General features: G+C 39.9%; 1 protein-coding gene across 1 annotated transcript; it reads right to left on the bottom strand.

Moving 5' to 3' along the window:
• Window positions 1-1,201: 1,201 nt before the first annotated feature.
• On the bottom strand, window positions 1,202-15,005 carry LOC140077211 (uncharacterized). The gene is made up of 9 exons (XM_072124192.1): window positions 14,515-15,005; window positions 13,776-14,015; window positions 12,611-12,668; window positions 10,683-10,940; window positions 7,652-8,013; window positions 4,094-4,313; window positions 3,108-3,738; window positions 2,887-2,998; window positions 1,202-1,725 (listed from the first exon to the last, which is right to left on the bottom strand). Exons 1-9 carry the CDS (start codon window positions 14,563-14,565, stop codon window positions 1,720-1,722), a joined length of 1,938 nt encoding a protein of 645 aa, XP_071980293.1. The 5' UTR covers window positions 14,566-15,005; the 3' UTR covers window positions 1,202-1,719.
• Between the last annotated feature and the right edge of the window lie 12,581 nt (window positions 15,006-27,586).

The following is a 27,586-nucleotide window of genomic DNA, read 5'->3' as shown; positions in this document are numbered from 1 at the left end:
GACTGGTTCGAGCTGATAGAAGGTAGGCAGAAGAGCATCTCTGAACGCACAGTACGTCCAACTTTGAGGCAGATGGGCTACAGCAGCAGAAGACCACACCGGGTGCCACTCCTTTCAGCTAAGAACAGGAAACTGAGGCTACAATTTGCACAAGCTCATCGAAATTGGACAGTAGAAGATTGGAAAAACGTTGCCTGGTCTGATGAGTCTCGATTTCTGCTGCGACATTCGGATGGTAGGGTCACAATTTGACGTCAACAACATGAAAGCGCGGATCCATCCTGCCTTGTATCAACGGTTCAGGCTGGTGGTGGTGGTGTCATGGATCCATCCTGCCTTGTATCAGCGGTTCAGGCTGGTGGTGGTGGTGTCATGGATCCATCCTGCCTTGTATCAGCGGCTCAGGCTGGTGGTGGTGGTGTCATGGTGTGGGGAATATTTTCTTGGCACTCTTTGGGCCCCTTGGTACAATGCCACAGCCTACCTGAGTATTGTTGCTGACCATGTCCATCCCTTTATGAGCACAATGTACCCTGTAACATCTGATGGCTACTTTCAGCAGGATAATGCGCCATGTCATAAAGCTGGAATCATCTCAGACTGGTTTCTTGAACATGACAATGAGGTCACTGGACACAAATGGCCTCCACAGTCACCAGATCTCAATCCAATAGAGCATCTTTGGGATGTGGTGGAACGGGAGATTCGCCTCATGGATGTGCAGCCGACAAATCTGCGGCAACTGTGTGATGCCATCATGTCACTATGGAGCAAAATCTCTGAGGAGCTTCCAGCACCTTGTTGTATCTATGCCACGAAGAATTGAGGCAGTTCTGAAGGCAAAAGGGGGTCCAACCCGTTACTAGCATGGTGTACCTAATAAAGTGGCCGGTGAGTGTAGGTGAGGATTTTTTATCTAGGCTTTAGGGTCCCAAATCTACCTGATAAGTCATCTTTAAAGGGGTTTTCCATGATAATGGGGCCTGGGTAACAAAAAAAAGCTATCTTGTCTTGGGTTCCCAAGCCGTACTTGGGTGACTACTTGATCCAATGAGTGGTCACTTCAGTTTTCCAAGGTACTTCACTGCCTCTCCTGTCCCCTGCCCCGAGGTGTGTCCTATCGCCCATCACATAGTGACACCCGCCTCCTCACACTGTATAAAGCAGGCACCAGAATCGGTCGCATTAAATATTTTGTTTATTAGGTAGGAGATAAGAAAGCTATAAACAGGAATATATATAATAATAAACAGTCTATAAATTAAATAAACGCTTTGGGTCGGAAGCGGGTCCAGGATCAGCTCCTGAATAAATAAAAGTCCATCAATGAGGTTTTTCTTCGGAAAAGAGTCACGCGAGGGTCTTGTATTTTTTTCGGTCGCCTCGTCGTGTCCTCTGAGAGACCTTCCCCTCCTCCAATATACTGCCCCCTCCCTGGGACACAACCCAGGTCACTACACAGTCCGGCAGATGGGGAGGGGGGGGGGTCACCAGAACCCGTCGGTTCTGAAGCCTTTGGCAAAGGATTGATAATTTTATTTTTTTTCTGCAGTCTTTTTTTTTTTATTTTTAGCAGCAGCGCAGATAATAAATATAAAAATATATACATCTATATAAATATGTACAAGGGGGAGGGGCGAGAGTTCAATAAATAACGCGAAGAAGGTAAAAGGTAGTATAAATGTTCATAGACGGTCTGAGTCTTGTGTCTGGAGTGGGTTACACCTATGGCAGGAGAACACAGGTTAATGATACAGCAAATACTGGAGACGAGGTGTGAACAGAGTCCTACACATTATACACGTTTAGCAGTTTGCGCTAAGGTCACCTGACTGCAGTCTCACTGTGACCCTAGTCTAAGCCTAACCCCATCCTATTCAGTGGGAAACTGGGCACTTTATGACCGACCCGGTGCAAAGTTAAGGTCTAGTCCTTACAATATCCCTTTAAAGGGACCCAAATTTTATCCCATTAAACTACCAGGCCCCCAGGTAGAGGATGAAACGTCCTTTCTATATTTCCCTCCTTCATGTGAAAACTTCGCCCATTTACCTATTAAAAATCTCATCCAAAGTCATGTGTAAGTAAGCAGAGAAGAGTCACTTTTTGCCTGAGTTGAGTCAAGTTTAGAGGCAGCAGGGAGAAATCTCCCTGTATTCATTCTATAGTCACTAGAAAATTGCTGTAGCTATATTAAAGCTAAAAATCTCTTCTTTTAGGTCGCACCAGGATCGCGGTTCTGTGTGCAACCTAAAAGATGAGATTCTTATGTTTAATGACACCAAAAGCACGTTTCTAGGTGATATATCAAGTCTGAAGTGACTCTCTTTGCAGCCTCTCATTTAACTCTTCTCTGCTCATTGTCACATGACTTTGGAGGAGATATGTTATAGGTAAACGGGTGAGATGTTACATAACAGATCGAATTGGGGTAAAATCTGGTTCCCTTTAAAGGAGGCGTCCTATCAGGAAAGGCCTGCTCTTGGTTCCCCTACTAATATCTATAGTACAAAATTTACATCCATGTCTGACTATGTACTAAGTCTTTACTATAGATATTAGTAGGGGAGCCCATATCAGCAGGGCTTTCTTGATAGGAGGCCTCCTTTAAAGGGAACCTGTCAACAGATTTTCTCCTTAATACCTATAGTAAAGACTTAGAACGACCACGTGTGACTATGTACTATATGGGATGTTCAGGTCAGCAGCTTTGCAGTGACGTCCTCTGGTTAGGTAACCACTAAGGATCGGCTTATCGTCGAGATTAAAGGGATTGCACAGAAGCTTTGTGTCTGTATCACACTGTTTTTTTGACTTCTTAAAGGGGCAGTCACATCTCAGGTGTTTATGGCCTATACATTACATATTATAAGGAAGGATTGTTACCTCGGTGGCGAACACACACTGCTCGGAGGAGCCGGGGAGCAGGTATATGGGATGGAATAGCGCGTCCTGGTGTTGCCCCATGGTATTGCAGTTTCTGAGGTCTGACTTTGCGCTGTAGGGAGAAGATAGGATTATTATAGGAGGTTGTATATATACGTGACCACTGATCGCCCCTTATATAGTCACCAGCCCCATCCATTAGTGGTGGAAGGGTTACTCACCGGCGCCCATCTCTCTCCTCTTCCATGTCCGATGCCGGGAGAAGCTTCTGCTTGCTCCGGGATTTCTCCCTAAGACAGTCCTGATTGGGCATCTTGAAGTGCGGAGGTGAGATAAGGAAGGGCTCCTTCTCCTTCAGGTTGTTCTTGTGCTCCAGGTCGTTGTTGACCATTCCCTTCTGGTTGATCAGTCCTTTCTTGAGACCTCTTACGAGGAGCAGCAGGCCGCACGCCAGCAGGCACAGGGTGATGACCCCCAAGCAGGCGGTCAGGGCCATGCTGGATGGGGGGTCGGCATAGTAAGTGGAAGACGTTGGTTCTTGCACCCTGAACTCGCAGCTGGAGCCCATGAAGCCGGAGGGGCATTGGCAGACGTGGCCGCTGAAGTGGGTGTAACAAGTGCCACCGTTTAGGCAGGGTCGGGAGCTGCAGGCGTCTACCCGCTGTGTACAGTCTTTCCCGCCGTAGCCCAGAGTGCAGGAGCAGGTGTAAGTGTTCAGCCCGTCTACGCAGGTACCGCCATTGGCGCAGGGGTTGCTGGCACAGTCGTCCACGTTGACTTCGCAACGGGGTCCTGAATAGCCCACGCGGCATTTGCAGACTGCGTTACGCCCGATGTCCAAGCAATGGCCGCCTGAGAAGAGAATGTAGAACATTTTCAGGAAGTGATACTTTGTTTTTGGGGAGGGGATAACTTTTTAAATTCTACATTTGCCCAATTCTCCGCTACTGGTGACCCTCTCCCTCGTCACTCTCAAAACTCAGCTTTTTATTGGACAAGGCAGGTCACAAGTGCAACTACGGATTGGCTGAGCAGTCATTTCCTGGGTGTGGTTAGGGGTACAGGAAGTAGAGAGCAGTGCCGGATTGGTAAAGTAACTATTTTGTAATTTTTTTTTTTAAACTATACAGCCCCTTTTTCTCAAAACGTAGCAAATTTTGGGGAAATTAGTGGATAATCGCAGTTGATCTGTAGAGTGGAGACTTACCGTTCAGACACGGGTTGTTGGTGCACCGATCGATCTTCTTCTCACAGTTGGATCCGTGGTAATTGATGGGGCAGCGGCAGATGTAACCACCCACAATGCTCTTCTCCACGCAGGTGCCGCCGTTAAAGCAGGGGCCGTCGGCACACGTCATGGCACTGATGTCACAGTTCTTGCCGTAGAAGCCGCGCGGGCACACGCATTTGTAGTCGTTTTCCAGGTCCTGAGAGGGCAGCGTAGTCAGACGAGGAGGGGAGGGGGGATAATGAGGGGCAGAAAGACATTCGGAGAGAGAGAGAGGTTTAGGTGGCAAAATAAGCAAAAATGGAAGGTTAGAGGAGGATGATGATGATGAAAGGAAAATGATATATGGAAGAGGAAGGAGGAGAGGATGTACAAGAGAAAAAAACGAGCCGTTAATAAGGATGTAGGTGACGATGAATGACTACAAACATTACATGGGGGGCGAATCATAAAACCTAGTGCAATGAGAAACCGGGAGCTGCTTTCTTCCTCCAAACAGTGCCACCCCTGTCCTCAGGCTGGCTGTGGTATTGCAGCTCAGCTCTTTCGCAGTGAATCAAGCTGAGCTGTAATACCGGTCACAACCCGTGGACACCCGTGGCACTGATTTTGGAACAAAGCAGCTACGTTTCCACTCTATTGGTATAAAATATATGGATATGTATAAGATTACATGTGGATTACAGGCAAATCAACCAGATCAGTGTAAAACTAAAATCTGTATCCTCATTGGTCCTAATTAGTTTTTTTGGTTGCACTAGTTTTTTTTCACGTTTCCCCAAAAATGAGTTAAAAGGCTTTTTTTTTTTTTTACTATATTCATTGTAAAATAGAAAGTTCTGCAAGTTTCTAATACACTTTGCTTTTCATTGTCTCCTAATTTTCAAGATCTCTGCTTGCTGTGAATGAATGGAATATCATTTTCTATCTCTCCAGCATGGATACACAGGGACAAGCTCTCCGTCTGTGTGAGCAGAACATTCTTTGGACAGATTTTTCAACCTCACGGAGGTTTCCAATCACTGACAGCAATCAGAGGTCTTTAAGTTTGTTAGAAATTTGCACTTTTTTACTTTACAATAATTAAGCTGATGGAAACCCCCTTTAAGGGCTGTGATGACGATGGGAAAGTATGGGCTGTAGATGATTTGTTAATGTATGGCAGCGTGTGCTCTACATCTATGTTAGGATGCAGGCGTGTCGTACATACGTACCTTACCGTGTGCGTATATTGTGTATATGTCATGTAGCGTTCTGTATGTTCCAGGATCCTAACAAAGTCCTATGGTCGGTTCTTAAAGGGCCCTTTAAAGGTGACATCCTCCACCGCCAACAATTTATTATTCCTTCCATACGTGGAAAATGTAAGCAACTTTGCGATTGGTCTGGATTATACATTTCCTACCGTTTGGCTTATACAGCTACAATGTGGAATGTGCATCTCCATGGTAACAGACTACAAACTCACTCAGTGTAGTCAGATCTTGTAGTCCTTCTCTTTTTTTTGTCTATCTTTCCTACTAAACTACCAGGTGTAGTCCAGTACAAGACAAGGGGCAAAGTATGAGACAACAGTACAGGAAGCCCCCTACTTAAGGACACCCGACTTACAGACGACTCCTAGTTAAAGACGAACCCCTCTGCTCCCTGTAACCTCTGGTGACCTCTCTGGATGTTACTATAGTCCCAGATTGCAATGATCAGCTGTAAGGTGTCTGTAATGAAGCTTTATTGATAATCCTTGGTCACATTACAGCAAAAAAATTTAATTTCCAATTGTCACTGGGGCAAAAAAATTTTTGTTGTCTGGAACTACAATTATAAAATATACAGTTTCGACTTACATACAAATTCAACTTAAGAACAAATCTATGGACCCTATCTAGTACATAACCCGGGGACTTCCTGTACTGGACTACACAGACTTGTAGTCTGTTACCAATGGAGACACATAGATTTGCATAGGAGCTGTAGAAAAGCGAAAATAGGAAATTATTCATCTCAGAAGTCACACAGATTTTGCTTTGTAGGCATCGGAGGAATAATTTCTGAAGGTGGATGTAGGTTTTGAGGGGTTTTCCCCCAAACGACACTGAGCCCCATAGATAGTCAATGGGGATCCCCCACCCCCCTAATCTGATATGTGTCTGATCACCGGGGGTCCATTAGTTTGGACCTTCAGTGATAAGACGCTTGTCCTTAAGGGATCAGTGTTGTTCACGGGACAACCCATCATAAGCCACGAGGGTCTCACTTGACGTGCAACTGCTGCAAAACAATATGGCGGCAAGTGCCAAACCCAATGGGGGACCCTTGATTTGGGCAGAATAAGAGACCACATGGTAGGATACACTATTGTGTGCAACTCTACATAAAGCCTGCTCAGGAGAAGGAAAAAAAAAAAAAGTCTGAAGATGTGAGAACAAAAACTGTACAGGTAGTGTGAACTGCGGCCAAGATTATTCTACAGGGTGTGTGACATGTGCTCTGTATGGCGGCCATATTGTATCACAGTCCTCTACGATGCTAAGAGCCCTGGGCTAGTCATTGTTCCTGGATAGGATGGTCGTCCTATGGGGAGACAGGGACTCCTAGCATCATAGATGAATAGTCCAGAATATTCTGTCGATACAACATGGACTGAATGGGGGAGAATTATCAGAAGTGTTTGAGGTACAAGTGTTCTAGTTGCCCATGGCGACCAATCAGAGCTCAGCTTTCATTTTATATACAGCTGTGGGAAAGTGAAAACTGAGTTCTGATTGGTCGCCATGGGCAACTAGAACAGTTCTGCTCCCAGACGCTTATATATGTTCATGCCTGTAGATCAATAATGATATTGGAGAGACAATACTGAGGGGGTGGTACATGACACAGAGGGTCCGTAGGTGACGATGTGGTGTCACCCTGTGCCCTGTATTAGGACATAACGTCCCTTTAAAAAAATGTTTTCCAATTTTTGGAAAAATACATCACATTTATTCAGGACAGTCATGTGCGGAGTGAATGTGACATTCGGTGCTGGTAAGATGGGGGGGCCTAAGTGTTTATTTATAGCACAATATTCCAAAAATAGGAAAACCCCCTTAAAGGTGCAGCACTAAGACCATAACTTATAGGGGGGTTTCCCACAACAAACAATCCAAAAAAAAGTGCATAGTGTAAAGTGGGTGATCTGAAGACCCCACAGCAGATGTATTTATATGGGGTGGGGTAGTCCGTGGTCTATGGTATGGATGGGGGGGAGATGTAATTAGTTTGTGACCCCTGCTCACTTCAAGTGGTGTAAACAGGGACCCCCATTCCCCTGAATGTGTTGGACCACCACTGATCACACATGTATCCTCTATCCGGGGGTCTAGGTGATGAATTCATGTTATAGGAGAGCCCCTTTAACAATTCAAAACTTTGGGGTGGGGGTGTGTGTTAAGGTTATTGTTACGTTGTAGACTTGGCTGCTGGATTGTATCATCATTGACACGATTCAGGTCAAGGTCATAGGTTATAAAATATAGTACAGTCAGTGATGTGACTTACGTTGCAGCTGCCTCCGTTCTTGCAGGGGTTGCTGGCGCATTCGTTGCTCTCTATCTCGCAGTTGGTTCCGGTGTATCCGGGTCGGCAGTTGCAGGAGTAGCTCCCCTGTCCGGTGTTGGTGCAGCTGGCTCCGTTTTGGCACGGTTTGTGGTTGGTGCAGTAGTTCAGGTCTTGATTGCAGAAGAGGCCACCCCAGCCTTCCTGACAGGTGCACTCGAAGGGCTGCGAGCAAGATCCGTGCAGGCAACCGGGGTATCGCACGCACTCGTCGCAGAGACGACCTTGCCAGCCCATACGACACTTGCATTCGCCGGGCACCTCGCAGAAACCGTGAGACTCGCTGCAGCCGGGCAAACAGATCGCTGCAAGAGAAGGAGCAGATGCTGTGAGCGGGTGTATTCATATATAGAACGCGCTGCCACGTGTTGCGTCAGTAGACCACTGCCGACTAATTTCATTGGTGAAGGTAAGTATCACATAGGACAGTGCCGACTAAGAACAATTGCATTGGTGCAGGTAAGTATCACATAGGACAGTGCAGACCTAGGACCATTGCATTGGTGAAGGTAAGTATCACATAGGACAGTGCCAACTAAGAACAATTGCATTTGTGCAGGTAAGTATCACATAGGAGAGTGCAGACCTAGGACCATTGCATTGGTGTAGGTAAGTATCACATAGGAGAGTGCAGACCTAGGACCATTGCATTGGTGCAGGTAAGTATCACATAGGAGAGTGCAGACCTAGGACCATTTCATTGGTGTAGGTAAGTATCACATAGGAGAGTGCAGACCTAGGACCATTGTATTGGTGCAGGTGAGTATCACATAGGACAGCGCAGACCTAGGACCATTGTATTGGTGCAGGTGAGTATCATCTAGGACAGTGGTGGCGAACCTATGGCACTGGTGCCAGAGGCGGCACTCGGAGCCCTCTCTGTGGGCACCCAGGCCATCACCCCAGCATGAAGTTCACCGGACAGCACTCAAAGAATCTTCCTGCAGAACCTTCCTACAATGATAGGTGAATTTGCCCTCTTCCTTTCAACTGTGTTGGTGTCTTTAGGAGGCTGAACAATTGAAAGTTGTCAAAGAACAAGGAGAAATAAATTACTGCTTAAATTGCTGTGCTGGCACTTTGCAATAAATAAGTGGCTTTTGGTTAAAGTTTGGGCACTCGGGCTCTAAAAGGTTCGCCATCACTGATCTAGGACATTGCAGACCTATGAACATTGTATTCGTGCAAGTAAGTATCACTAGTTAAGTGCAGACCAAGGACAATTTTATTGGTGCAGGTAAGTATCACATAGGACATTGCAGACCTAGGAACATTGCATTGATGCAGGTAAGTATCACGTAGGGCAGTGTGGACCATTATTAGTGTCGCCTAAGACAGTGTTACTCAAATCTTAGCCTTTAGACCCTCATAGTCTAAATTTGTTCAACCATATGATGGGCAGTGTGGTCAGTCCTTTTAGTTGACTGTGGAAAGCAGTCGATCACGGTAAAAGTTTAGCCCGATAATCACCAAGTCCCATACAAGCGGCCATTGTAGACTAAGACTTGTACCAAGAGAAGACTTCCTTCTAATGTGTACGAACGGCTACTGGTAGATGCAGCATTCAGATCCGTGTACTGTAGTATGTTGTTTTTTTGTTATTTTTTTTAATGATTTTCCCAAAATTTTGGATATACAATTTTGGAAACTTCTTTTTTTTTTCAGTGGCTTCTGACTTTATATAAATAATCGAGGACATGACACCAAGAAGTGAACTGGTGTATGTCAGTCCCGGGATTACACATGATTAGCATGTGCTAACAAGCCCTGGTAGCGTCGGTAGCCGCAGCTCTCATCAGTCCCTCATTGTATCGCACCGTCCCTCATCAGTCCCCTGTGTTATTAGATTTTTTTCCCTCTATGGCTGCTGAGTGGCAGACAGATGATATGTTGTAACCGCAGATATCAGCCCCATACACAAACAGCACCTGCCCGAGGGGGGATGGGGGGTGCTTAATGCACGCCGCCTGTCTCCATTGTGCGCAGAACAATTGGGGAGTGGGGATGTGTGAGGAGGGGGGCTATTAATCTGTCTTCGCTACTCACAATGAAATCTGGTTAAAACCACATGTCCCCAACCCCCTACACACTCCTATTTTACCTTGATGACCGTCTGGCAGGGTGCAAGGGGCTAGGCACGGCCCATAACCAGTCACCATATGCTGCTTTTAGGTCTTTGTGCTCAGACCCTGACTCCTTCTCCTTTTATCTACCCTGTCTAATGTGTTTAGCTTAGAAGAATATCATCTTGGAGAGATCGGCAGAAGAAGGAGGGATAAGCAAACTGTCCAGTTAATGGTTATAGGAAGATCTAGTTCCCCCGTATTTGTAGAACCCATCTATTGCGGATGACCACGAGGAGCACCGCAGGGCTTCATGTGATCCCTGTTTGCTTATTCAGGCCCGTAATAAGCCGGGCAGATAATTGGGACTCATTTTGCAGAGAAAAGTCAGTGTGAAAGGAGCAAGCGGGGCTCTAAGCTCAGGGCAATTATCCGAAGACACCATTTACATTCGGAGAAATCCTCCAGGTTCGGGGATGCACAGCTGGCAACGTGTAGGGCCTTTTGTGTCCGCAGCCCCTTGGATGTTATAGGATCTTCATCGTTTAGCTGTTTAGTGTCCGAATCAATCTTTGTAAGGTGATTATGGGGTTGTTTTTTGTGTCCCCTAATAATTTACCTAACACAAAATCCCATATAAAACCATATTCCTACAGCGGCTGTGTGTGTGTGAGAAAAGTGCAGCTATTAGGAACATCCAACAACTTGTACCCTTGACCGATGTCCTACAAGATTGATCTATTCTGTATGTGATTGGGAGCACCACCTTGTGTAGGCCAATACCTTTGGCCCTGGACCGTCTGTGGACTCATCATTGGACTGGAACCATCATGAAGACACCACCATAGTTAGGTGGCACTATTAGGTATGTAGACTATCGGTGTGAGAAGATATTATAAGGAGATACTCACGCTCAGCACAGTATTCTCCCTTCCAGCCGTCCAGACATAAGCGTTTTCCCTCTTGGTCACAGACGTAGTGGCCGAAGGTGTCGTCCCGTGGCCGGCAGTAGTCGGAGCAGCTATCCCCGTAGTAATGGTCATCACAGGTAACGTGGTAGGAGTAACGTAGTTCACTCTGCTGCCCGAGGTGTATGTCCTGAGACCAGTCCTCCCCGACAGACAGGCGTCTACGAGTGGCCAAGCGGCTCAGCATGTTGTTGGGGTTTTCTGCAAGATACAAAGAGAATATAACCTTAAAGTTAAAAGAACGCAGTAAAATATCTCCCTAGCCTCTTACCACTCTAAAGATTGCTTCTCCTAGGTTTCTTCACCCACCCGACAACTCTCATTGTTCTCTAAACCTTCTTGTTTTCCTTTTGTCCACCAGGACTTTTACGATGTTCTCCACTTTGTTCTTTGCTTCCTTCCCCTCCCCTTTTGTTTACTCCCTTTGACCTCCAAGTCTTTCAGTCTCTTATCTACTTGGCCTCCCTTGAAGTTTATAGACACCAACTCACAATCCTTTATCTCGCTTCGACAAGTCTGTAGACCTCAAGGTTCTTGAAGACCAACCTTGAACTAGGCCTTCATGGTCATCATTGAACTTCAGTCAATAAAGCCAATGAATAAAGCCTAAATTCACTGAAACTAACTTTGTGGCAGTGTATAGAAATCATCTAGGGGGGGGGTGAAGAGTTAAAGTAATTGGTCTTAAATTAAGAAAATTGGAGCAAATTTTATCTTTAGGGAATGAAGGTATTTGTGGTTTCCCGTTTTTGCCAATCCCAACTTAGAAGGCTCGATTGCACTGGCAGACAGCGTTGTGTTTGCCTGCAGCGCCTCCACAGGGCAAGATGAGAATTACACTATGTCTATATGATACTGTACAGGACGTGTCCTCCAGAGCAAGAGAAACTAGGGTGAATGCAATAGGGTTTTCTAAACTAGACAGGTGGACATGTGCGTGGGTGATTATTGGAGCCCTGGAAGAGAGAGCAATATCTTGAATGTTTAAGATTGTGCATTTTCTAATCCAACTTTCCTTGCTCCTCCTAATGCTATAAAGCCGGGAGACCCTTTCATATAATAGAGGGTCCCACTCAATAGGTCGCAGGTTAATAGGCCCAGCAGTGTCTGTGTATATGAGCAGATGTAAAGGCTCTGTGTATATAGGCAGAGAGGGAATGTAAACCAATGCTATAACAATGGGGGAGAGTGACGGACTCTTATCAGCAACACGGCAGATGTCTTCCTCGGGTTATAATGAATTTATGTGCTATACAGAAAAGTAAATATGTGACACGTGTACTGGTAACTATAGGAGAATTACAACTGCTATTATGATATATGTTGGAGGAAGGAACTTGTTGTACACCTAATTTGGTGTTAAGGGGAAAGAAGGATGGGGCATGTTGAATAATAACATGTCCGATCTTTTGTTCTCACTAATTGGCATTCCCTTCTTTCCATTGAGAACACATGCACATTTAGCCTGAGTCTGGAGTGAATGTGTATGTGGATATCAGGTTGTATGGACATAAGAAGAAATCTCATTACCCCTCAGTGATGTGAAGATGGCACAACAATGGTTCGGTCTAGATGTCCAAATTTTTTCATTAGTCAACCATACGAATCTCCATTTAAGGAGGCATTTGTTGGGCACTTAGTTGCCATTGCCCCCTACTCTGGCATGACGTGTGATTATAGAGCAACAGTATGTGATGTCCTACTGATCGACTGTGAAAAATGCCTCAAAATTGATGAACCCTAAACACGTCCCTCTGCAAAACGTCCTAAAATCTAAAAACCTCGTCCTTGAATGGTCTACTTCAGTGGCACATGTGGAAGCCATACTTGCACAGGAAGGGCTGGGTATTTATGGTCTATATGGCACTTACCTGTAGACTTTTCTGCCGTGTGAGTGCTCCAGGATTCAATAATAAGTGAGAAAATGCCCTGCAATAAAAGAAGGTTTCAGGTCAGTATAACATGGAGATGAGAGACCTGCAAGACATAAAATGAAGACTGTCCTTGCGAGGCGGCTCGCAAAACTGAGAAGGAGTTAACGCTTTTAATGTGGCTATTGTAATGTAGACCAGATGACATCTGAGCACCTAGTAAGGAGGTCTTCCTCAATAAAATTGGTCACGTTCCACAATCTGTCAATGTGGAGTCTCAAAGAACCACCGTAAAACAAGATAAAGAGGGGCAAAGAGGTCAAGAAGATAGATATGAAACCTGCAGAGCAAAAGATTGGATCAAAAGTTGGACATTTTGGGAAATTTTGAGTGGACTGTGTCCAATATCATAAAATCTGGTTGAACTGATAAATGTTGGCATGACCAAATGATCATCGACCACAAACATGGTCAAGAACTTTGGATTTACTCCAAGATGTCCAAGAACAGTAACAATCTCATGTCTCACCAAAAAGTGGCTTGATTTTTATGTAAGGTTCGAACTGCCAGACCTCAACTCTGGCACATGAGCCTTAACCTACAAAATAATACCCATTTCCAAGAGGTTAGATCCACCATGTGTGGACATAACGGGACAATCTACCATCTACCATCAGTATTCTAGGGTAATGAGGACTATGTGAAGAGCAAGAGCAGAAAATGTATGTTTTCACATGGCCAACTCTAGATTATTATGAATTTTCTTGAGAATTGGATATTTGGCAGATGGTGAAACTTTTGGATGACCCTGATCCACGGGTTAGATCCTAGTTGAGGGTAGATAACTAGAAGGCACTACAATAGAACCACTTTGTCATTTTCTAAAATTTATTTAAAGTTCCCCATTTTTTAAGTGAGTAGCTCATGTCAAATATCACTTTGCAGGCTACAAACTAAATCTATATTACACTTGTCCTTAAAGACTTTCTGTGGGTCAGAGTTCAGCCTTTATTTTGTCAGCAGCTGCCAGTTCTACAACCAGCTGTCAACTAAGGAACAAAACAGTAGAGATACCACCTGGCTGAGTCAATGTCGCTGCCTCCTGGCCTTGAAACGGGACATTACAAGAAGTATCACAATACCCAACAGCTGGACTCTTACTCACCGGCCACTTGAAATGAAAGGGGACTCGAACGGGGATGCTTGCAGCTATGGCTCCCGAATCCACAGCCATCAAGTCGCTCAAGGCTGTCCCGAAGGTGCAAGGGGGATCTGGAGACACCACTGGTTGGGCATGTTTCAGACATACTCGGAAGAAGATGTGGCAGGATCGTCCAGCTACACACATACTTCGAGGGCTGCTGAAGGAGTGGACCTTTAGTTCAAACACTCCGGCTGCCTTCACCTGGAAATATGGAGAGAATAATTGGGATATGAAGCAAATTACAAAAATATTTAAGGGTGGTTCCTTCAGATGAGGAACTTAGAAGATTAAGAGCAAAAGTCCAAAATAGTAGAACATATCCTAGAAATATCAGTAATAATACAATGCAACGATAACATACACCAAACCATAGATGATCCTGACATTGGCACATATAGAGTAGATATAATTAGGTCCATCTAAGACTAGACTTCACCAAAATGGTAAATGTCAACTACAACGGACAATAAATTTAACCATCTTCTGGAACTACGTATAAAATTTGTGTCCGATAGGTGGAAAAAAATTAGGCTCCTACAAAGAATCAATGACACTTCCCAAAATGATTGTTCACCCTTCACTTGGTGGCATTGAACTCTACTGACTACATCTGCAAAAGGATTCGTCCCCGATGGGTTGTTCTTACAAAGATTGCTAAACCATCAACGTATGGCCACCGAAGAAGTTAGTTGGTACTCACCATTGGCACGCACAGGAGCACCACCACAAGAAGTGGAAACGTTGCTGTCATGATCTTGCCTTTCACTTGTAAATCTCGAAAGGTGAAGTCAAACACAGTCTTACTGGAAGAGTCGGATTACAGAATTAGGAACTCAAGGAAGGTATCTCCCCAGATCGAGAAGTGAAGAAGAGATGAAAAAGTTTTTTGAGTAGATGCTTGGTAGGACTAGGTTTTGGAAGTATCCAAGCTGGTGTTTATATACCCAGGCAGGCTTGTAGAGTTTGTTAAAATGTATCAGCTAGGCAGACTTTTCTTGGTAGAGTCAGTAGGATCCCATCAGGCGGCGTTCTTTCAGAAGTGATGAGTCGGGATCAGGCAGGCATCACTGATGGGTGCGCTCTCTATTGAATCCTGTGTGGTCTTTTGTCCTCAGAGCTTGTCTGCCTTGGCTGTGACTAAAGTTCTTCTAAGTCAATCCCGGGCTTTATACAGAGCCTCCTGGTGTTACACAGCCCCCTCCCTCACTCCCCCCCCCACACACACCCTTCCAAATTCAACCCCCCCTTCCCCTCCCTCCTTTCCATCCCTTCCTCCCCACATCACACTTTCTTTGATCAGCTTTCCGAAAACCATGAAGAAAACAAATTAAAGTCTTATCCCAAACAACAGGACCGGACCTCAGGTCCTGAGGATGTTTATTTGATGAAGATCCAAAGTCAAACGTGGACTAAAACTAAAAGTAGATCCTTCAAATCAACCAGATAGCAACACACCTAATACAATATTATAATGATGCTTAGAACATCACAATGACAATCACAATTTGAATTGTTTTTTTTATGCAAATACATGTTCGGAACCCATATTTGTAATCACTGTGGGTTCTTGGAGTCGGACAGGTCCACATGGAACCCCATATTTGTGATCAAACTTGTATCTCCTTACAAGGATAATTCACTTCTTCATGGCACAGGGGTCCTGTAATAGATTTTGATAGGTTCTGCACATTTTGGCTCTGGGCCACATCCTATAATTGAATAATAAAGCAGAATCTGAAGCGTCAGCCATATATACGGCATAGGATGAGGGTATCGGATAATGCGCCCTTCCAGGGTATCACCTAACCCTGTGCCATCCGTTGTGTATTATCTATACGGCGTATGTCAGATACCATCCATAATACATAAGGGGCCGCACCTATCGTGTTACCTACACAATGGGCACACTTCCCCCTGACGTGTGTCGCCCTCACCTCGCCATTATGAAGGTGTGTGTGTTGGTTAATGAGGTGTGTGTATGAAGGGGGGACTCTTTGTAATGGAGAGAACTTGTTATGGTTGGCTGGGGGTCTTTTGTTATGGCCGGTGAATAGGATGAGAGGGGTGGGGGTGGGGGTGTCAGCTGTATGCTAATAGCAGGCACCTGTCCCTCTCACCCCAGCACACTTCTTGTGTCTCACCTCACTTTCTCCAGAATCCTGCTTCCTTCTGTCTCTTTTGTCTTTGTCCCGGCCTCTACAAATCTTGCGGGCCCCTTTTGTTCCCTTATTACAGGGTTCAGGGCCCCCTAGAACTTCGGCTGAACATGAACTTCTAAGCTCTGACCCCAAATACATAAAAAAGCTGGAGCTGCTGCCAGTCCGCAGCAAACATCAGCAACCCCCCACCACCAACGTATCCTAACATCTGCAATAGGATGCAGGGAGCCCCTTATAGTATAAATCACACCCCAATATTACAATTCTCCAAAAATACTAAAAAGAGCTATAATTTCCAGACCAAATCACTAATGATAATTACCCAGACGTGATGGGGGATGGAAAAGTCATATACATACCCCCCCCCCCCCCACCTTAATCATCTATATCTTGAAGATCCCCTTCCCCCCTACGTAATTTATTTGCATATAAATGACATATTATTCCTGCTCTCTATATGACGAGGTCTGGGATTATATTCCACAATGTTGTCTAATTGTGCCAGAAGATCTGATATATTCCACTTATCGTGATGAATTTGTTTGCTCTGAATACCTCAAAATCATGAATATTTCACCCTATAGGGGTGTAAAATGTAAGACTAGAGATACATGGCCTGTATTGTCTTGTACCCAGTGCAATATTGTGGTTTTTTAGCATAGGTTAAAGTTGCATGAGGGCCGTATTGAATATAAAGTTGCATGAGGGCCGTATTGAATATAAAGTTGCATAAGGGTGAATTTTTGAAGGGGATTCCCTTTTTATGAAGTGATGGTACAGCAGTACAGGAAAAAACGTAGCCATAAAGATTAAAGGGATGTTTATACGTGAATTGGCGCCACCAGGGAGATCCTTTTGCTGACTGAATTGCATATTTTGTCCCATTACCAAATATTTGCCCCTGCAGTGTTATACCATGGCAAGTGGGGTGCAGTAAAATGACCCCTTAGTTAAATCAGCCTCTATTATGAAGGAACATAAGCACTTAAAGGGGTTCTCCATTGAAGTAAAGTCTTAAATCTTTTGTAAATGGATATAAGGGGTCCTTTATTTTCATGCGGTAACGTCCCATTAACATTTTGGGGTGATATAGGATCATTTGTTATAGGAATAGCTGTGGATATGATGAATAATCAGTGTAATTGCCCATAAATTGTCACATAATTGCGTGATTGGATTGGATCTGATCGTCCGTGCGCCATAGACGTAAGATGTAAGTAATGGCTGGTTGTGTATGTATCATGTAATAAGCAGTTTTGGGCTTCCTCCCCCCCCCCCCCCCCCTTCCATGTAGCAGGAGGTGAGGGTGCAGGAGGGGGGTGCTGCCAGCTTTTGTCTGTCCCTGTGTGAGGGAGGAGGGGGTTATTGATGTCCCCCTGGGCCACATGGCTGCTGCTATAGCGCTGACACATGGCGGGGAGGGGGCAGATTGACAAACTGTTGTTCTTCTCAAGTCCCCATTGTAATGGTAATGACAGGGACGCGTGTCTCAGCTGCGGCCTCCTCCACCCGCTTCACAACAAAGGCCAGCGGCTCAGGCCGGCATCTGGACCCGGGCAGCAGCAGGCCGCTCAGGTTACCCGGCAACACGTGTCCACCACCAGAGAGGGGGACACTACACAGATCACTGAGGAGATATTATACAGATATTATCACTGAGGAGGATATTGTACAGATATTATCACAGAGGAGAATATTATATAGATATTATCACTGAGGAGGATATTATACAGATATTATCACTGAGGAGGATATTATACAGATATTATCACTGAGGAGGATATTGTACAGATATTATCACAGAGGAGGATATTATACAGATATTATCACTGAGGAGGATATTATACAGATATTATCACTGAGGAGGATATTGTACAGATATTATCACAGAGGAGGATATTATACAGATATTATCACTGAGGAGATATTATACAGATATTATCACTGAGGAGAATATTATATAGATATTATCACTGAGGAGATATTATACAGATATTATCACTGAGGAGGATATTATACAGATATTATCACAGAGGAGGAGATTATACAGATATTATCACAGAGGAGGATATTATACAGATATTATCACTGAGGAGGATATTATACAGATATTATCACAGAGGAGGATATTATACAGATATTATCACTGAGGAGAATATTATACAGATATTATCACTGAGGAGGATATTATATTATCACTGAGGAGGATATTATACAGATATTATCACTGAGGAGGATATTATACAGATATTATCACTAAGGAGGATATTATACAGATATTATCACTGAGGAGATATTATACAGATATTATCACTGAGTGGGATATTATACAGATATTATCACTGAGGAGGATATTATACAGATATTATCACTGAGGAGAATATTATACAGATATTATCACTGAGGAGGATATTATATTATCACTGAGGAGGATATTATACAGATATTATCACTGAGGAGGATATTATACAGATATTATCACTGAGGAGGATATTATACAGATATTATCACTGAGGAGATATTATACAGATATTATCACTGAGTGGGATATTATACAGATATTATCACTGAGGAGGATATTATACAGATATTATCACTGAGGAGAATATTATATAGATATTATCACTGAGGAGATATTATACAGATATTATCACTGAGGAGGATATTATACAGATATTATCACAGAGGAGGATATTATACAGATATTATCACTGAGGAGGATATTATACAGATATTATCACAGAGGAGGATATTATACAGATATTATCACAGAGGAGGATATTATACAGATATTATCACAGAGGGGGATATTATACAGATATTATCACTGAGGGGGATATTATACAGATATTATCACTGAGGAGATATTATACAGTTATTATCACTGAGGGGGATATTATACAGATATTATCACTGAGGAGGATATTATATTATCACAGAGGAGGATATTATACAGATATTATCACTGAGGGGGATATTATACAGATATTATCACTGAGGAGATATTATACAGTTATTATCACTGAGGGGGATATTATACAGATATTATCACTGAGGAGGATATTATATTATCACAGAGGAGGATATTATACAGATATTATCACTGAGGAGGATATTATACAGATATTATCACAGAGGAGGATATTATACAGATATTATCACTGAGGAGGAGATATTATACAGTTATTATCACTGAGGGGGATATTATATTATCACTGAGGAGGATATTATACAGATATTATCACTGAGGAGGATATTATACAGATATTATCACAGAGGAGGATATTATACAGATATTATCACTGAGGAGGAGATATTATACAGTTATTATCACTGAGGGGGATATTATACAGATATTATCACTGAGGGGGATATTATATTATCACTGAGGAGGATATTATACAGATATTATCACTGAGGAGGATATTATACAGATATTATCACTGAGGGGGATATTATACAGATATTATCACTGAGGGGGATATTATACAGATATTATCACTGAGGAGGATATTATACAGATATTATCACTGAGGAGGATATTATACAGATATTATCACAGAGGAGGATATTATACAGATATTATCACTGAGGAGGATATTATACAGATATTATCACTGAGGGGGATATTATACAGATATTATCACTGAGGGGGATATTATACAGATATTATCACAGAGGAGGATATTATACAGATATTATCACAGAGGAGGATATTATACAGATATTATCACTGAGGAGGATATTATACAGATATTATCACTGAGCGGGATATTATACAGATATTATCACTGAGGAGGATATTATACAGATATTATCACTGAGCGGGATATTATACAGATATTATCACTGAGGAGGATATTATACAGATATTATCACTGAGCGGGATATTATACAGATATTATCACTGAGGAGGATATTATACAGATATTATCACTGAGGAGGATATTATACAGATATTATCACTGAGGAGAAGATATTATACAGATATTATCACTGAGGAGAAGATATTATACAGATATTATCACTGAGGGGGATATTATACAGATATTATCACTGAGGAGGATATTATACAGATATTATCACTGAGGAGGATATTATACAGATATTATCACTGAGGAGGATATTATACAGATATTATCACTGAGGAGAAGATATTATACAGATATTATCACTGAGGAGGATATTATACAGATATTATCACTGAGGAGGAGGATATTATACAGATATTATCACTGAGTGGGATATTATACAGATATTATCACAGAGGAGGATATTATACAGATATTATCACAGAGGAGGATATTATACAGATATTATCACTGAGGAGAAGATATTATACAGATATTATCACTGAGGAGGATATTATACAGATATTATCACTGAGGAGGATATTATACAGATATTATCACTGAGGAGAAGATATTATACAGATATTATCACTGAGGAGGATATTATACAGATATTATCACTGAGGAGAATATTATACAGATATTATCACTGAGGAGAAGATATTATACAGATATTATCACTGAGGAGGATATTATACAGATATTATCACTGAGGAGGATATTATACAGATATTATCACAGAGGAGGATATTATACAGATATTATCACTGAGGAGGATATTATACAGATATTATCACTGAGGGGGATATTATACAGATATTATCACAGAGAAGGATATTATACAGATATTATCACTGAGGAGGATATTATACAGATATTATCACAGAGGAGGATATTATACAGATATTATCACAGAGGAGGATATTATATTATCACTGAGCGGGATATTATACAGATATTATCATTGAGGAGGATATTATACAGATATTATCACAGAGGAGGATATTATACAGATATTATCACTGAGGAGGATATTATATTATCACTGAGCGGGATATTATACAGATATTATCACTGAGGGGGATATTATACAGATATTATCACTGAGGAGGATATTATACAGATATTATCATTGAGGAGGATATTATACAGATATTATCACTGAGGAGGATATTATACAGATATTATCATTGAGGAGGATATTATACAGATATTATCACAGAGGAGGATATTATACAGATATTATCACTGAGGAGGATATTATACAGATATTATCACTGAGGAGGATATTATACAGATATTATCACTGAGGAGAATATTATACAGATATTATCTTTGAGGAGGATATTATACAGATATTATCACAGAGGAGGATATTATACAGATATTATCACTGAGGAGGATATTATACAGATATTATCACTGAGGAGAATATTATACAGATATTATCTTTGAGGAGGATATTATACAGATATTATCACTGAGGAGGATATTATACAGATATTATCACAGAGGAGGATATTATACAGATATTATCACTGAGGAGGATATTATACAGATATTATCACTGAGGAGGGTATTATACAGATATTATCACTGAGGGGGATATTATACAGATATTATCACTGAGGAGGATATTATATTATCACTGAGGAGGATATTATACAGATATTATCACTGAGGAGGATATTATACAGATATTATCACTGAGGAGGATATTATATTATCACTGAGGAGGATATTATACAGATATTATCACTGAGGAGGATATTATATTATCACTGAGGGGGATATTATACAGATATTATCACTGAGGAGGATATTATACAGATATTATCACTGAGGAGATATTATACAGATATTATCACTGAGGAGGATATTATACAGATATTATCACTGAGGGGGATATTATACAGATATTATCACTGAGGAGATATTATACAGATATTATCACTGAGGAGGATATTATACAGATATTATCACAGAGGAGGATATTATACAGATATTATCACTGAGGAGGATATTATACAGATATTATCACAGAGGAGGATATTATACAGATATTATCACTGAGGAGAATATTATACAGATATTATCACAGAGGAGGATATTATACAGATATTATCACTGAGGAGAATATTATACAGATATTATCACAGAGGAGGATATTATACAGATATTATCACTGAGGAGAATATTATACAGATATTATCACAGAGGAGGATATTATACAGATATTATCACTGAGGGGGATATTATACAGATATTATCACTGAGGGGGATATTATACAGATATTATCACTGAGGAGGATATTATACAGATATTATCACTGAGGAGAATATTATACAGATATTATCACAGAGGAGGATATTATACAGATATTATCACTGAGGAGAATATTATACAGATATTATCACTGAGGAGAATATTATACAGATATTATCACAGAGGAGGATATTATACAGATATTATCACAGAGGAGGATATTATACAGATATTATCACTGAGGAGAATATTATACAGATATTATCACTGAGGAGGATATTATACAGATATTATCACTGAGGGGGATATTATACAGATATTATCACTGAGGGGAATATTATACAGATATTATCACTGAGGAGGATATTATACAGATATTATCATTGAGGAGGATATTATACAGATATTATCACTGAGGAGGATATTATACAGATATTATCACAGAGGAGGATATTATACAGATATTATCACTGAGGAGGATAATATACAGATATTATCACTGAGGGGGATATTATACAGATATTATCACTGAGGGGAATATTATACAGATATTATCACTGAGGAGGAGATTATACAGATATTATCACTGAGGGGGATATTATACAGATATTATCACTGAGGAGGAGATTATACAGATATTATCACTGAGGAGGATATTATACAGATATTATCACTGAGGAGGATATTATACAGATATTATCACTGAGGAGGATATTATACAGTTATTATCACTGAGGAGGATATTATATTATCACTGAGGAGGATATTATACAGATATTATCACTGAGGATATTATACAGATATTATCACTGAGGAGGATATTATACAGATATTATCACTGAGGATATTATACAGATATTATCACTGAGGAGATATTATACAGATATTATCACTGAGGAGGATATTATACAGATATTATCATTGAGGAGGATATTATACAGATATTATCACAGAGGATATTATACAGATATTATCACTGAGGAGGATATTATACAGATATTATCACTGAGGATATTATACAGATATTATCACTGAGGAGATATTATACAGATATTATCACTGAGGAGGATATTATACAGATATTATCATTGAGGGGGATATTATACAGATATTATCACAGAGGATATTATACAGATATTATCACAGAGGAGGATATTATATTATCACTGAGCGGGATATTATACAGATATTATCATTGAGGAGGATATTATACAGATATTATCACAGAGGAGGATATTATACAGATATTATCACTGAGGAGGATATTATATTATCACTGAGCGGGATATTATACAGATATTATCACTGAGGGGGATATTATACAGATATTATCACTGAGGAGGATATTATACAGATATTATCATTGAGGAGGATATTATACAGATATTATCACTGAGGAGGATATTATACAGATATTATCATTGAGGAGGATATTATACAGATATTATCACAGAGAAGGATATTATACAGATATTATCACTGAGGAGGATATTATACAGATATTATCACTAAGGAGGATATTATACAGATATTATCACTGAGGAGGATATTATACAGATATTATCACTGAGGAGGATATTATATTATCACTGAGCGGGATATTATACAGATATTATTACTGAGGAGGATATTATACAGATATTATCACTGAGGAGGATATTATACAGATATTATCACTGAGGAGGATATTATACAGATATTATCACTGAGGAGGATATTATATTATCACTGAGCGGGATATTATACAGATATTATCACTGAGGAGAATATTATACAGATATTATCACAGAGGAGGATATTATACAGATATTATCACAGAGGAGAATATTATACAGATATTATCACAGAGGAGAATATTATACAGATATTATCACTGAGGAGGATATTATACAGATATTATCACTGAGGAGAATATTATACAGATATTATCACTGAGGGGGATATTATACAGATATTATCACTGAGGGGGATATTATACAGATATTATCACTGAGGAGGATATTATACAGATATTATCACTGAGGAGGATATTATACAGATATTATCACTGAGGAGGATATTATACAGATATTATCACTGAGGAGGATATTATACAGATATTATCACTGAGGAGGATATTATATTATCACTGAGGAGGATATTATACAGATATTATCACTGAGGAGGATATTATATTATCACTGAGCGGGATATTATACAGATATTATCACTGAGGAGGATATTATACAGATATTATCACTGAGGAGGATATTATACAGATATTATCACTGAGGAGGATATTATACAGATATTATCACTGAGGGGGATATTATACAGATATTATAACTGAGGAGGATATTATACAGATATTATCACTGAGGAGGATATTATACAGATATTATCACTGAGGGGGATATTATACAGATATTATCACTGAGGAGGATATTATACAGATATTATCACAGAGGAGGATATTATACAGATATTATCACTGAGGGGGATATTATATTATCACTGAGCGGGATATTATACAGATATTATCACAGAGGAGGATATTATACAGATACTATCACTGAGGGGGATATTATACAGATATTATCACTGAGGAGGATATTATACAGATATTATCACTGAGGAGGATATTATACAGATATTATCATTGAGGAGGATATTATACAGATATTATCACTGAGGAGGATATTATACAGATATTATTACTGAGGAGGATATTATATTATCACTGAGCGGGATATTATACAGATATTATCACTGAGGAGGATATTATACAGATATTATCACTGAGGAGGATATTATATAGATATTATCACAGAGGAGGATATTATACAGATATTATCACTGAGGGGGATATTATACAGATATTATCACTGAGGAGGATATTATACAGATATTATCACAGAGGAGGATATTATACAGATATTATCACTGAGGAGGATATTATACAGATATTATCACTGAAGAGAATATTATACAGATATTATCACTGAGGGGGATATTATATAGATATTATCACTGAGGATATTATACAGATATTATCACAGAGGAGGATATTATACAGATATTATCACTGAGGGGGATATTATACAGATATTATCACTGAGGGGGATATTATACAGATATTATCACTGAGGAGGATATTATACAGATATTATCATTGAGGAGGATATTATACAGATATTATCACTGAGGAGGATATTATACAGATATTATCACTGAGGAGGATATTATACAGATATTATCACTGAGGGGGATATTATACAGATATTATCACTGAGGAGGATATTATACAGATATTATCACTGAGGAGGATATTATACAGATATTATCACTGAGGGGGATATTATACAGATATTATCACTGAGGAGGATATTATACAGATATTATCACTGAGGAGGATAATATACAGATATTATCACTGAGGAGGATATTATACAGATATTATCACAGAGGAGGATATTATACAGATATTATCACAGAGGAGGATATTATACAGATATTATCACTGAGGAGGATAATATACAGATATTATCACTGAGGGGGATATTATACAGATATTATCACTGAGGAGATATTATACAGATATTATCACTGAGGAGGATATTATACAGATATTATCACTGAGGAGAATATTATACAGATATTATCACTGAGCGGGATATTATACAGATATTATCACTGAGGAGGATATTATACAGATATTATCACAGAGGAGGATATTATACAGATATTATCACAGAGGAGGATATTATACAGATATTATCACTGAGGAGGATAATATACAGATATTATCACTGAGGGGGATATTATACAGATATTATCACTGAGGAGATATTATACAGATATTATCACTGAGGAGGATATTATACAGATATTATCACTGAGGAGGATATTATACAGATATTATCACTGAGGGGGATATTATACAGATATTATCACTGAGGAGGATATTATACAGATATTATAACTGAGGAGGATATTATACAGATATTATCACTGAGGATATTATACAGATATTATCACTGAGGAGGATATTATACAGATATTATCACTGAGGATATTATACAGATATTATCACTGAGGAGATATTATACAGATATTATCACTGAGGAGGATCTATCTATTTATCATAGAATAGGATTTGAACCATCTTAGCAAGTACAAACCCCCATGTAATTCAATAAAAAATAACAGATTGGCAGCTCTCCAAAGGGTATGTGAAAAAATGCTTTGGAATAAATCCAATAGATTTTTTCACATATCCTTTGGAGAGCTGCCATATCTATCTATGTATCTATCTATCTATCTATCTCATATCTATCTATCTATCTATCTATCTATCTATCTATCTATCTATCTCCTATCTATCTATCTATCTATCTATCTATCTATCTCATATCTATCTATCTATCTCCTATCTATCTATCTATCTATCTATCTATCTATCTATCTATATCATATCTATCTATCTATCTATCTATCTAACTCCTATCTATCTATCTATCATCTATCTATCTATCTATCTATCTATCTATCTAATATCTATCTATCTATCTATCTATCTATCTATCTATCTATATCATATCTATCTATCTATCTATCTCCTATCTATCTATCATCTATCTATCTATCTATCTATCTATCTATCTATCTATCCCATATCTATCTATCTATCTATCTATCTCATATCTATCTATCTATCTATCTATCTATCTATCTATCTATCTATCTATCATCTATCTCATATCTATCTATCTATCTATCTATCTATCTATCTATCTATCTATCTCCTATCTATCTATCTATCTATCTCATATCTATCTATCTATCTATCTATCTATCTATCTATCTCATATCTATCTATCTATCTATCTATCTATCTATCTATCTATCTATCTCATATCTATCTATCTATCTATCTATCTATCATCTATCTCATATCTATCTATCTATCTATCTATCTATCTATCTATCTATCTATCTATCTATCTATCATCTATCTCATATCTATCTATCTATCTATCTATCTATCTATCTATCTCATATCTATCTATCTCATATCTATCTATCTATCTATCTATCTATCTATCTCCTATCTATCTAATCTATCTATCTATCTCATATCTATCTATCTATCTATCTATCTATCTATCATCTATCTCATATCTATCTATCTCATATCTATCTATCTCATATCTATCTATCTATCTCCTATCTATCTATCTATCTATCTCCTATCTATCTATCTATCTATCTCATATCTATCTAGAAAAAGAAAGTCCAAGAGGCTTGAAAAAGGCTCCTTGGAGCCGAAACGTCGCTGTTTTGTTGCTGAACATGGAATAAAAAATCTACACTTTTTTTATCACTATTTGGAGTGCTGCCCGCTTTCTTGCATATATCTATCTATCTCATATCTATCTATCTATCTCATATCTATCTATCTATCTCATATCTATCTCATATCTATCTATCTCATATCTATCTATCTATCTCATATGT

This window comes from Engystomops pustulosus, chromosome 9, assembly GCF_040894005.1.
Source record: "Engystomops pustulosus chromosome 9, aEngPut4.maternal, whole genome shotgun sequence".
NCBI classification, from domain to species: Eukaryota; Metazoa; Chordata; class Amphibia; order Anura; family Leptodactylidae; genus Engystomops; species Engystomops pustulosus.
This window is presented reverse-complemented; position numbering and strand designations above follow the sequence as displayed.